Below are 13,185 nucleotides of genomic sequence, written 5' to 3'. Positions count from 1 at the left end.
CTGTACCTGCAGAGATTGTCTTTTGTGCATTCAAAGCCTTTATTTTATTTGCTGTCATAACTGCTCATGTCATTAGTACATCATTACCCAAATCTATATTTAAGCTTATGATGTATTTACCTCTCTTACAGTGTAGTTTATTGGCTGTTAACCAGGATTTTCTGAGGCAGCTCAGTGATGACACGACTCCTGAGAGCATCTCACTGGAACGGATGTCGGCACACTAATGGGGAAAAAAATGCGTGTGAGCTGCTAACAGGCAGCAGCAGTGTATGTAATTAACCTAATTATGCATGGCAGTCTGGATTGAAATGCACTGTAAATTCAGACATGAACGTCTAGACTGAGCTCTGCATGTAATCAACTGAATTTATGCTGCTGCGTCACAGGAGCACATTAACGTAGGCCTGTTTTTATCATCTGCTTCCCCTTTTTTTCTTTTTCTTCAGTGATGCTGCAGATCCAAGTCCTTGTTTCCTCCTCCCCCTCCTTCTCCTCTTCTCCTGCCCCCCAGAGGCGGCACTCATACCGATGCTCTCATCTTCGAAGTGTCAGCCATGCCGAAGACCACCAGACAGGACAAACAAGATTTTTCCCTAAGCCCTCACAACCCTGCTTCCATTTGTGCTCCGTCTGGCCCCGTCTGCCCTGGAAAATCCTCACTGATCTTATCAGCAGAGCCTTCTGCAGGCACAGAAACCTATTAGAGTTTGAAAGTTTCCTATAAAAATTCAGATATCAGATATAGGGGAGCAGGGCTATATATGAGGAGAGGCAGGAAATTGTGACGTGCTAACCTTCAAATGCAGTTAAAGGGAGAGTTTGAATCTTGAGACAGAATACTGATGTCATGATACCAGAATTTTAAACTTTGATATGATGCTAATAAAAGTCAAACCAAATTGACGGAAACAAAATCAGAGCACTTGCCACCCTAATTTCACTTCCTTTTTTTTCCAATTTCCAAAATGTTTCATGCATTCCACACAACAGACTTTAGAAAGTAGTGTGTGAAATCACTCATTTACCATCTTTTGCAGCCTATTTATGAAAAATGATGTCTTGAAGTAGACAAGACCGGCAAGACAGCACACTGGCTCAAACTTATATCAACCATGACCCTGATTATGCATAACTTGTATCTTTCCTAAAACCAAAACAGATATTATGAAACAAAATCTCCCCTTAAACAGTGTGTGCCCATGAAGGCATGAACTAATCTTACCACAGTCCGTTTTTGAACCAGGGTGTAAACATGTTTTTTCCTTTATTTCCTGTTCCTCTGCGGCCAGCCTCATGTGGATGCTCAAAGACCTACATGTTATTATGTATATTTTTTATTATATTATTGCTCATCTGCATTGGGAGGACAGACAGGGAGTCTTAAGAGACAAAAAGAATGATGTGACACTAATTAAGTATTTGAGTTGCAGTAAAGGGACAGTCAGGTCAGGTATGGGAGCATATGCCGATTTTGCACTTCGGCAAGTCCGCCTTGATCCTGATCCTGTACCACTCTGATGGCCATCCTCCAGGCCTGTGCTAGGCTCAGGCCTGAACTTTCTTGGTATCCTCCCAGCTGACCCCCTCCATGACGCTTGCAGTCGCCCCCAGCATCTGGACCAGCTCACCGGATGCTGCTCCTGAGCACATCAGCATTAGACACACGGTCTTGCCAACGATACTCAGAGATGTGGTGAAGAGAAGTTGTCACCAAGGGGTCCAGTCGCTGCTGTCTGCATGCTCAGATACCAGGAATACTGTGCACTATCCCTTTACCGCAACATAAATACTGTGAGAAAGCTCACTGTGGTAAAATACCTCTTCTTATGTGCATATTTGCACTTTTTTATGTATATATCTTTAATTATGCTAGCTACTTTATATAAATCTGCCCACATTCTTGCATATTTTACACTTCTGATCATGATTATTCAGCATTTTCACACTCTTTGCACCTTGCAACCATTCAAGCAATGCACACTGACCTATTTCTACTAGAAAAGACACAAGTCTTTGTGCATCTTCAAAGCTTAATTTTTGTACTTTTTTCAGTGTTATTTATTTTTATATATCATTTTTAATTCCTGTACATTGAGAGCAAAGCTAACCAGAGTCAAATTCCTTGTTGTGTTGTGTTAACATGCCTAAAACAGATTAAAAACCTGAGGTGATTGAGTCTTTTCGTGTTTGGCTCCTAAAACATGGAACAAACTACCTCTTAGCATCAAAATATTCCCCACCTTTCCAACTTTTTATATGCTTAAATCTTATTTTTATTCTTTGGCTTTTAATGCAGCATGACAGTTGTGTCCTCTGTCTTTTTTCTTCTGCTATTTTCTTAACCCTTGTTTTTATGTCTCATGTTTTAAAATGTGCCAGATAAATAAAGTAGATGGGATTAGATAATATGATCTTTTGCCTTTATGGGTGAAAGGCAAAAAATGCTGGGAGTTGTCCGACACAATAGAAGAACAAACCAAAACCATAATGAAGCAGTTTTACTCCCTATTAGTCCAGTTTATGTGTGGGGTTCTGTACTGTGTTTAGGCATGGTACACTTCCTTGGCTCTGGCATGGTTGGAAGAGGTGGGCTTGAGCATGATGCAGCATAGATACGACTGTTCCTCATGACAGTCAGTTTAATAAACAGCAGTTATTTGACCAAACATTCACTGTCCACATTTCGTTCTTTAAAAACTGAATCCTCTGCCCGGTGAAATCAGTTCTCCCTTTGTAAAAATAATGACATGTGGACAATGTGGACAGATGGAAGAGTGGCTTTTTGTATTGAGGAGCCTTTACGTGGAATAGTTCTGTCTCAGTGATGAAACAAGTCAGAGCACATTTAAAGACTGACATGAATATTATTAATGCATAGTGATCTATAGCAGTGCTTCTCCAAGCGTGGGCCACAGAGGTACTGCAGGTGGGCCGTGAGAGGTCATATACAATAACTACATACAATGTATTTCAGAAATTTAAATTCCATTTCAAATGTTCATAACAGTCCCAAAAGTGACAAGACAAAGCTTGAAGTCTTAACTCGGGTCACATTTTTATCACTTATCTTTTCTGAACCTGTGTCATGATTTAATTGGAATTGGATTAGCTGGTGACACACTATAAGAATCTATCTGTGCATCTAGAACAGGAAAGTGTTTGCTGGGCCACAGAATATGTTTCCAGGGAAAAGAAAATGTAGGTGATTTTGCAGATGCCTCATAAAAACAAAATAAATTGCAGCGGCTCATTAAATGTACTTTGCTACCACACAAACACTTTCTAAGTTATGTTAACCTCTCAGAAACCAAGCATTTGAATTAATTCTCTGTTCAAAGGAACATACTTTGAGTCTCATATTTTGGTTGTACCAGGGTTTTTTTTGTGAACCCAAGAGGATTTTCAAGTATCAAATTGGGCCACAGCATACTGAAGTTTGGGAAAAGCTGATTTATTGCAAGCTAAGCTTGCAATAAATCAGCTTTGAGTGTTGATTTTTGAGACAGGATGTTATGGCCCGACACCACCGCTATGAGAAAATTTCCTTAATGTCACCATGAATATCCAGGTAGATAAAGCTGAATTTTCATATGAGATCATGTTGCTAATAATAGATTCCCCAGCTTTCAAATGTTCCCTTTACAACACAATGACAGTAATGAATTCCACAACCAACAAACCACATAAACTTGACACAACCTCTGAAGCAGTACGAACATATTTCCTCTTTTATTTACATTCCTTTTCAAATGTTAACATTTTTCGCTATAACTTTTGATCAGGTTGGCATTTGTTCTCATTAAAATAAATTGGCACAAGTAAAACATATGTAGACAAAAGTTTATTTACACCATACAACATTTTGTTTTTAAATATTTTATACAGAGCTGCAGATGAGAGAGCTTGCTGGGATCCTTCAAGCAGATTCTGCAGTATTAAAGTTGTGAAATATATTATTTATATAAAAGTGAGTATTATCTTTATTGCATTTAAAGCAATGAAGAATGTAGCTTGACAAACATTCATTTTAATATGACAGAAAAAATCCTCTTTGCCTCCCATGTTTTATATTATAAAGTAAAAAGTGTAGTAATGGCCAAACAGACTGTTATAAACTTTTTAAAAACCTGCATAAATATATACATTGTGCTCCCGGGTCCAGTTTTAGGAAATCAAAACTGGACCCAATGAAGCTGGGACCACATGGCATGTCGTTTGCTTTGTGAGGTTTCATCTAGAGAGAATACCTTTTTTAGCCAATTCCTCAACGGATAAATTTGAAACACATGATGGTAAATATTGTACACCAGGCTGCCCCACACTAAGTACACTAGTGAGAATACAAAAAGTAACACTGATGTTTTTTTCCCTTTTTTTTCTTTTTTCCTCTCTCAGTCCTTATATTGTATTGGCACATAATGTCCCTGCCACACTCGTATGATCCAGATATGTATGCCAAGGCTGTTAGAAAAGTCTGTTGCTTTATTCAGTGCAAAATACATCCCTTTCTCCTCCTTTTCCAAGTTTGCATTTTCCTCCTTCTTCACCCTTTCAGACCTCCGTTTGGAAGTCTCCCTCCTGGACGTCTAAGGGTAGGTTGACACACTTTTCCCACTCTGCAGGCGTCATCTCCAGTGAGTCCTTGGTGTCTGATTCTAGTACATTCATAGTGGCGTAATTCTGGTACTCACAGGCTGGATTGTAGCTCTCCCATGGGTTCTTGTTTGGCATTGCCTTTTCCTGTGAACACGGCCAGTGGGGTGTGATATTAGTGGCATGACATCCTCTGTATCTAAACTGTCATTTCTTAACAAAGTCACATCATTCACAATATCATTTCCTACCTGCTGCTAATTGAAAATAATGGATTAATGCTGTGGAAAGCATCGAATAACAAAAGATCATGATTGTGTATTAAATGTGACCATGCTCTCGCTATTATCATGGAGCAGAATTGTGTGCCCACAGACTGGTGCTCTATGTGTGAGCCATTCATCTGAATGTGCACTCAGACTATATTGCAAGTAAGGGAGAGAAGCTGCTCCCATTCAGGGAATGTAAAATGGATACTAATGTCTGCAGCCAGCTCTGCAGAGGATTCATTTGGAGAAAAAAAAGGAAAAAGGGCGGGGGAGAGTGAAAGTGTACTTTAGTTATCCATGTCTATACAAAGGAACTTGCACTAGTAACTAAGCAACGGGCCTGAAATTACATTGTGCTGTAGGGATGATTGAAATGTGAGTGAAAGAGGATTACATGCAGCCAAACGCCTGCTGTGTGGCTGACATCGTCTAATAGTCTGGCTGCGTTTGGTCACCAGCCCAATTTCTGTTTGTTGTGTTCAATACTGAAAACGTCACTGCTTGTCTGGGAGAGCTTGACATGCCCATTGACTCTAGCTCCAGTCAGGTGTGGAGACAGACGCTGGGTCTTTTAAGGTGAAAAAAGAGTTCCCATAATTCACTTCCAAGGTGACAGAGAAAAAAAAAACTCCCCTCCCTCACCCACACAATAAGAGAATAGCAAACTTAAGGTAATATTTGTGGATAGATTAAATCATCTGCCATGCATTAATGGAAAAATGATGGGGTTGCTAAGTAGATAAATGTGCATGTAAATAAAAGTGCATTCATGGCCTTGCATTGGAATGGCTGCACTCTACTGCAAAAACAAAAAGGTTACACAAAAGTCTTTCGTCCCTGAGACTGGCCTTGTGGAGAAAATGCTTTTAAAGGGGCAGCCCCCTCACTCGCCCCCTGCCAGCTGCTGGCAGGCTGAGCACTATGGTTCACTTCCACATGAACACTCTTGCTACATAACTGCTCATTTGCACAATTACACATAACGTGTCCTGCACCGGATATCTAAAAGAGGCTATGTGGAGTTTAACTGCCTGACCGCCACCCCCCTGGTGTCCTGTTACTCACCATGCTGCCCATATTTGGTATGTCTCGAAATCGGTCCAGGGTTTGAAATTTCTGATTCAGTTCCTGGAACAGCTCCATGTGTCTTTTCCTGGTGTGCATGACTTTCTGCAATGGCAAGGGTTTTTGCTTTGGTATTGACAGCCAATAATGGAAATGCATCTTCTTCTCCACCCCCTCCAACTCTGATCAATTCGTTAGTGTCATGGTAGTTTACTTATAGGCCAGGTTGGAAACAGATCTACTTGTGTCTGCATATATATATAAGGGACTGCCAAAATAAAGGAAACACCAAGATAATTAAAGTTAGTGTGACAAGACTGCTATTTAATTTGGAGTATCTAAATCACACAGAATTCCATGCTGATAAATTGCCTCTTTTGAGAGTTTTGTTGGCGTAAGGGAAACTCTTACAATCAAACCTTGGCACAGATCTTTCATTTTAAGGGTTTGTGTGCTTCTTCGCTAAAACAAAGTTCATCCCACGCCAAAATAGCTGCCAGAAGCCTCACGTTTCCTTTACTTTGTGAGTACAATATATATGCAGCACAGCCTGATTTAACAATGCAAAGGAAATGCTAAAACCTGCCAAAGGAGATTTAAAAAGTGTTTGCAAGCCAATATGATTATTGTTGAAACAAGTGATAAAATCAGATGTGAAATGTGCAAATGACTTTAGAAGCATACATTATAAAAATTAAGGTATAGCTAATGGATGTAGGAGATGGAGGAGGACAAAATGTAGATGAGAACTGTTGCCCTGTTTGTCAGTTGACAGCCTTGCTTTTACCTTAACTACACAGCATGTCAGTAAATCATGTTGAGTCAAGGCTGTGTAACTCCAATAAGCTTAAGAGGCACCACAAGTACTAATAAATCAAATGACAAACACAAGTGCAAAAAATGGCCTGTGTCTGCATAAAAAAGCTAGATGCATGTACTCTTAAAGGAAACTTCTCTTATACGTACCTCAAAGTCCAGATCAGAATATCGTGACTTCCGTCTCTGTGGAGGGAAAAGGTGAAGGCATGAAATCAATGGTTAAAAATGATGGTTCTTTGTTCTTTGTTGCAGCTCTGTACTCTCGGAAGCAGTGTTTCTCAACTGGTCAGGCATCTGGACCAACTACCACCTCCTTACGAGAAAGTGCAACCCACATTTTGAAAAAAAACTTCAATCACTCATTCGCTTTCATGAGAATGTTGCAGTTTGGACCTTAAATGGAGCATAACATGACTAAACAAAGAGATTTCCTGAGAAAGCATGGAAATTTTGATCATTTCTCAAGGATTTACCTAGTTATCTTGGGAAAATGTTTTTTTTTTATCCAGAGTGGAAAGGAAGTAAATACACTGAAATCTTAAAAAAACAACTGAAATGTAGTCTTTACCACAGGAACACTAAGTAAAACAAAAAAGTATGGACTAATGCTGGAATTAAAGACCCTGTAAAGTGAAAATAAATCTGCATTTAGGTTTGTTGCAACTGTAGGCAACTGTGTTATGAGCCCCCAGGTCAAATTTCAGTCTAATAAAAAATCTCTTAAGTTTATAAAATTAAGCTTCAAAATCATGAAAAATGAGGCAGTAAAATCTGCTCCAGGATGGTGTGCGCGTGACTGTTGAATGAGCTGAAGCCACGCCCACTCAGGAGAAATACAATGCTACAATCTGACTGGAGGAAAGTACTTACGCTATAAGCCTGCCCCTTGACCTTAAGCTGACCTTATAATTAAAGCGCAGTTGCCTGGCTCTGTGTCGGCGATGAGACACAGTCCTTTTTCTGGCTTAAATCTCTGTTATGATGCTTTAAATGATCCATAGGCCACTGTAGCTGATAGATTTGACAAATTTACCTCACAATGAACAAAAAAAAAATGCATTAAACTGGCTGTTAACTTTTAATGAAGGCAGTGGCATCAGCTAACAACAGACTGTACTGAGATGAGCTACTCTGTGATTTTATATTGTAGTGTTAGAGGGGCGGGGTCATTCCCAACTGTAGGCTCATGACATCATGAGCCCACATATTGGCTCTGCCCACATGAAACCCAGCCAGAAAAGAGGTGGAAAACTTTCTAATGGTCTAAATCCGAAATTCAGTCACATGTAGATCTCAGTGTTTTCACATGTTTACAGCAACCATATTCAAACATGTCTAGTGTGTTAAGACAAAAACCTTAGGTTTCACTTTACAGGTAGTCTAACTGTATTTGTAATACTGTTGGAGAGCTCACTGTGGTAAAAGCCTCACCTCATATGCACATTTGCACTAATCAACTGTCTTAAATCTTATTATCAATCTCATGCAAAAATGCTCACATGCTTCCATGTTTTATACTCTGATCATGCCTAGACAGCATTCTTGCACCCTATGCACATCTTGCAACCATACTATCAATGAAAATCTGGGGACTAATTTTTCCAGTTACAAATATTTTACTCAGAATAGTCAAATTTACTCTTTTTTGAGTTTATTTTTTACCAGCCATTGCCAGAGTTGGAGTAAACAGATGAAATTCTGCTGGAGTAAAACTTTAACCACACCAACTTAAGTTTTAACTCAGCTGCCAATGCTCACGGCTGCAGCTCATTAGGAGTCACAGCTGCAGCTAATCCTTGGCAATCAAGATTTCCTCACCTGGTGATGAACTTTCAGACACCTGTGTACTACAGCTTTAAGTGAGATAACCTGGCTCCTCTTCAACCTTTGAATCCAGTGATTTTTCACAGACTTTCTGCATTGTCTGACTCCATGTAGAGAATAATGATCGTTTTGAAGTTTGTATTTCTAAACTCAAAATAGCAAATATCAAGTAGTAGAAAAAAACACAGCTTGAAGTTTTTACAAAACAGCTTTCAAATATTAGTATTTTGTAAAAAAAAAAAAAAAAGTTCTTCCTTTATCTACAGAGTGGCACATTTGTAAACTGAAAGGCCTTTCCACAAGCAACTTTTGTAAATAAGAACAACTTATTGCAGAAATAACTGCGGCCTTTAATGCAATCATTTAATAGCACAGCCTGACACTAATATGTCTGCTTATGGATTTTTGGCACATTTTTTCCATGTACACTTTCATGACCATTTGGAAAGAACCTGACTGAATTTTGTCTGGTTTCTGAAGGTCTTAAAGTGAGCTCTTGGGGAGAAAAAAAAAAAAAAAACCTTTTCATCAGAGCAAAAGAGAAATCTACAGATGTAAGTAGCTTATAGCCTCCGTACATTATAAACACAATTTTTTTCTTCCTAGGTACACATCTGCAACCCACTTTTGGGTCCCGACCCACCAGTTGAGAACCACTGCTCTAAACATTCTCCATATTAGTATTTGTACCTCTAAGGAGCTCATCGATATTGTAGACCCTGTCTCGCTCCGAGAAAGCCCTGCACTTTCCTCCATCTCAGCGAGGAAGTTCTTTACAGCCGTGCGTGGTTCAAAGGGCAGGTTTTGCATCTGCTCCGGAGCGCTAGGATACTGCTGCTCCAGGTTCACATTCATGTGGTCCATGCCTGACGGGCTGATATTGAAGTCAGGGCTCATCTTGTAATGCATCAGCCTCTCGTGTGGCAGCGTATCCATAGTGATGTTCATCTTGGTGTCCTCTTTCAGCAGGGTGGGCACGTTACACGGCCCTGACACTGCTGCAGAGGCACGAGGCATGACTATGTAGTCTGTCTCCATCTGGCCCTGCGCTGGGTGGCCCTCCAAGTCATGTCCGCCCATGTCGTTGTTGCTCTGGCGCATGGCGTCGTCGGTGCACAGGTAAACGGTGCGGCGCATGTCAGCTCCGCTGTCTGCCATGCACTGCTCCTTCAGATCTCCAACTCCCATCGGCATGTGCAGAGCTGACGGCTGCTGGATAATCACTTTGGAGATGATGTTGCCTGGCAACGTGGAGTAGTTGAGGCCTTCGGGGGCCTTCTCGTCCTCCTCATCATTGAGGGAAATACGGGAGAGGGTGCCTGTGATGGTGGCGGCGCGACAAGAGCCCATGTCTTTGTGGAGAGCTGCGGGGCAGATTGATACAGGGATTAATTGGAATTTCTGAGTAATGAAAGAAGTGCCACAGATTATCAAGCATATGACCAGAAAAGAAAGGAATTCAAATCAATACAAAGCCATTCCCTCAGGATTTTCAGGACAATCGGTAATGATGTGCTGTGATCAGTACTGAGTGTGACATTGCAAAGGGATATAACACCAGACACAGGTATCTCTGGGGGATTTAACTGTAAATAAGGCTTCATTTCCTCCCTGCAGTTCTCTCTGCATATACAGCATCTTAATACTCAGACGATGATTGGTGATGACCTTGTGATGCACCAAATGTCCTAAGAAACAGCAGCTTTCTATTTAGAAACTCCTCCTGGTTGTAAGAACAGCCTGTCCTCCCTGCTGAGCATGTGAATCTTTTCCTCACGAAGCAGTAGGTATTATGTTGTCTGTTCACAAACAGCCTGCAGGAAGATTACAACAAGCACAACAACTAAAATAATACTCTCCTTTTTGTTTGAGTCTCTTTTAATGTTCAGTGTGGACTGGTGAGAAAAATTCTTGTATCTAGACTGAGTAATCCCTCACAGTTTCCACTCATATACTGTTGTATGACACTGCAGAATATGTTGTCTGCGTCAGACGGTAATCCCTGTTTGTAAACTTTAAGTCTGCGAGCTTGGAGAGTATTTTGTGAAGTGCATTTCTGTCTCGCCGCAGTTCTGCATTCATCAGAGTCTGGTCATGATTTATAAATGACACCTGTCTGCTCTGCTCGTCCTTTTTTGTTTCAGGAATGTCCACATTAGCTTTACATGACTGCACAGCATCAAGCGGCTCAGGTCAGAAAGGGCTTGAGTGCCTTTCTACTCTTAACAAGCTCAGCTTCAGCGAGCCCTGAATAATGGTCAGCTTGGTTATCCCCTGTAGACCTATTTAGGATGTTTTCTTCATGGGTTTGGAAGGATTTGGACAGAGATGAGGGTCTGGGCTGATGAACATGTACACTCTGAATAAAATTCACCATCTCTCAGCAACAATTACTCAGAATTCTTTTATTAAATCTTGCACTTATTACAGTGTCTCAAAGAGAGGGAGCAGATGCAGGGTATCAGGGAGAAATATATTCCTTCTTGCATGAGATAAGGAAGAAAATCCTCACAGAAAGAAGTGAAGAGCACCTACGCACCTTTTCTATAACAGCATCAAAATGTTGATGAAAAATCCAATCATTAGGTGTGACAGAGAGATGTGGAAATGCTCCCATTATTCATATTTATTCAAGTAAAACTGAACCATAAAACGAATATCCAGCAGCTTTCTTTTACTGTTTTGTCCTTGGATAAAAGTCAGTGTTTTGGTAACTGTGAAAAAGCTCCTGAGGGGATTGTTGGTTGTTACGCAACCTCGGCTATTTTTTACTGTCTAACCTCTTTTGGGTTTTTTTACATGGAAGGAAAGGAGAAGCTTGTTAATAAGACACCATCTGTTCTTTACCTGATCGGCAGGCGATGTCCACGTCTTTCTCAAAGTCGGTCTGAAAGAAGAAAACAGTCAAACGGTCAAAGTAGGCCTTTTTGTAACTGTTGAATCGTGGAAACTAGAGGCAAGATTTGAATTAATAATGCATCTTTATAATTCCTAATGAAATGCAAAGAAGCCTCCTTAATCCTGCTTTCATCCTTACATTATATCAATAAAACATCTATAGAGAAAAATGCTGCTACAGCATATGGGAAGTGTTCTGCACTCGCTCCTAATGATTGAACTGAACCGGGGGGGGGGGGGGGGCTCGCACCATTGTACTATGGTGGAAACTGTTTCACTCTGAATACTAATGGCATATCATTGCAATGATGTGCCAGTGGCGGGGTTGAAGAGGCTGGTGTCCCATTTCAAAGGTCAGACAGGGAACAGTCCGCTATTACCCCGTGAGAGGAAATGAGAGGGATGCATGGCAAACATGGACAGCGAGTTCAATCAAACAGAAATAAAGGATTGGGCTCGGGGCCTAAGAAAACCAAAGGGAACTAATACCATTTATCAGAGGGCCAAGTGTCCTCTCTGCATGTAATTGCTGCCTTGAGAAAGCATTGCCTGGAAAATTATGAACCTATGGGAAACAATGCCTCATGTTTTAGAGGCAATACTTAATAGAATAATAAAAACGGAAAAAAGGGGCATGAAGAGCATGAGTTAAATGGAGGTCAATGGGGAAGAGGGAGGGTTTGAATGTGTATTATAAATAACCACAGAACACTGGGTTTGAATAAATTATAGAGGATATAATGGTAGCAGATTGCAGAGCGGAACAGGGCCTACCATTATCTGAGCATGCCCATTAGGGAAGGTTCCTGTTGCGTCGCCGCTGATCGGGTCCTGGCAGTTTCTGAGACGACATCTGAAAGCATCTTGGACCTGGAGACAAAGAGTGGGTTTTTTATTATATCCACAAGGCACATCATGCTATTTTCTTACTGGCAATTAAAAAACATTGATTGGACAAATCAATTCATTGCATTTTTTTACAGAACAGGGAGAGCTTGTGTTTCCAAGAAACAAAAATCATGTTTTGTTCTTCTTGTGCTTGTAGCTTCATCTAACATTGCTGGACATGCTTGATTTAGGGATGTGTGCAGTTAGCCAGTGTAAGAATTACACTATGTCCTTACTGCATATCAGCATCAGATATAATGTTGTAAGACAACCATCCATACTTCATCTGTTAAAAATGAACCCTCTGCCCTGTGAATCACAGTTTCCTCTTTGCAAAAAACAAGGCATATAGCGCTTTTATTTTTAATGTGGAGAAAGGAAAGAGTGGCACTTTGTATTAACCATTCTTTTAAGTCTACTCGCTTTGCCTCTGTGTTGACACAAGACAGAGAATAACATTTCAAACACATGCGTGGTTATTTTTAATGCAAAACTATCTACACTTAATAAAACAAACTAACAACCTTTGTTGGGTGAGGGAAGTGAAAGAAAATCAAGCACATATTCCTGTCAGACACTCCTGATGCCATGTCATCAACGTTTTTCCTTGTTCTTCACCCATCTCAAAAGAAAACGAAATAGGGACAGGGCAAAAATATTGCGTTGCATTGCTTGGAGCTGTCAGGATAAGACTGTAAGAATCAGTATGATCAAGCTGATTTTGCTGCTGGGGCTCTTTCACGCCACGTTCAGTTAGGACACGCAGTGAGAGTCAGCACTCTCGGTAGTTAACACCAGAATTACTGGTCGGTTAAACTTGTTCATG

The 13,185-nt window shown here is 40.5% G+C and overlaps 1 protein-coding gene across 5 annotated transcripts in view; it reads right to left on the bottom strand.

The window, feature by feature from the left end:
• Window positions 1-3,705: 3,705 nt before the first annotated feature.
• Window positions 3,706-13,185, bottom strand: part of adgrb3 (adhesion G protein-coupled receptor B3) — a 253,558-nt gene continuing 244,078 nt past the window's right edge. For all 5 annotated transcript variants that reach the window (XM_041789905.1, XM_041789907.1, XM_041789906.1 and 2 more), the window contains 6 exons: window positions 12,246-12,341; window positions 11,421-11,460; window positions 9,264-9,937; window positions 6,897-6,932; window positions 5,931-6,035; window positions 3,706-4,743 (listed from right to left, as the gene is read on the bottom strand). In XM_041789905.1, coding sequence (XP_041645839.1) covers window positions 4,555-4,743; window positions 5,931-6,035; window positions 6,897-6,932; window positions 9,264-9,937; window positions 11,421-11,460; window positions 12,246-12,341 — 1,140 coding nt within the window. In that variant the 3' untranslated portion in view covers window positions 3,706-4,554. The remainder of the gene's footprint in view (window positions 4,744-5,930; window positions 6,036-6,896; window positions 6,933-9,263; window positions 9,938-11,420; window positions 11,461-12,245; window positions 12,342-13,185) is intronic.

The sequence above is a fragment of the Cheilinus undulatus genome, linkage group 6 (genome assembly GCF_018320785.1).
Source record: "Cheilinus undulatus linkage group 6, ASM1832078v1, whole genome shotgun sequence".
Taxonomy (NCBI): domain Eukaryota; kingdom Metazoa; phylum Chordata; class Actinopteri; order Labriformes; family Labridae; genus Cheilinus; species Cheilinus undulatus.
The sequence above is the reverse complement of the archived record's forward strand: the minus strand, read 5'-3'. Positions and strand labels throughout refer to the sequence as shown.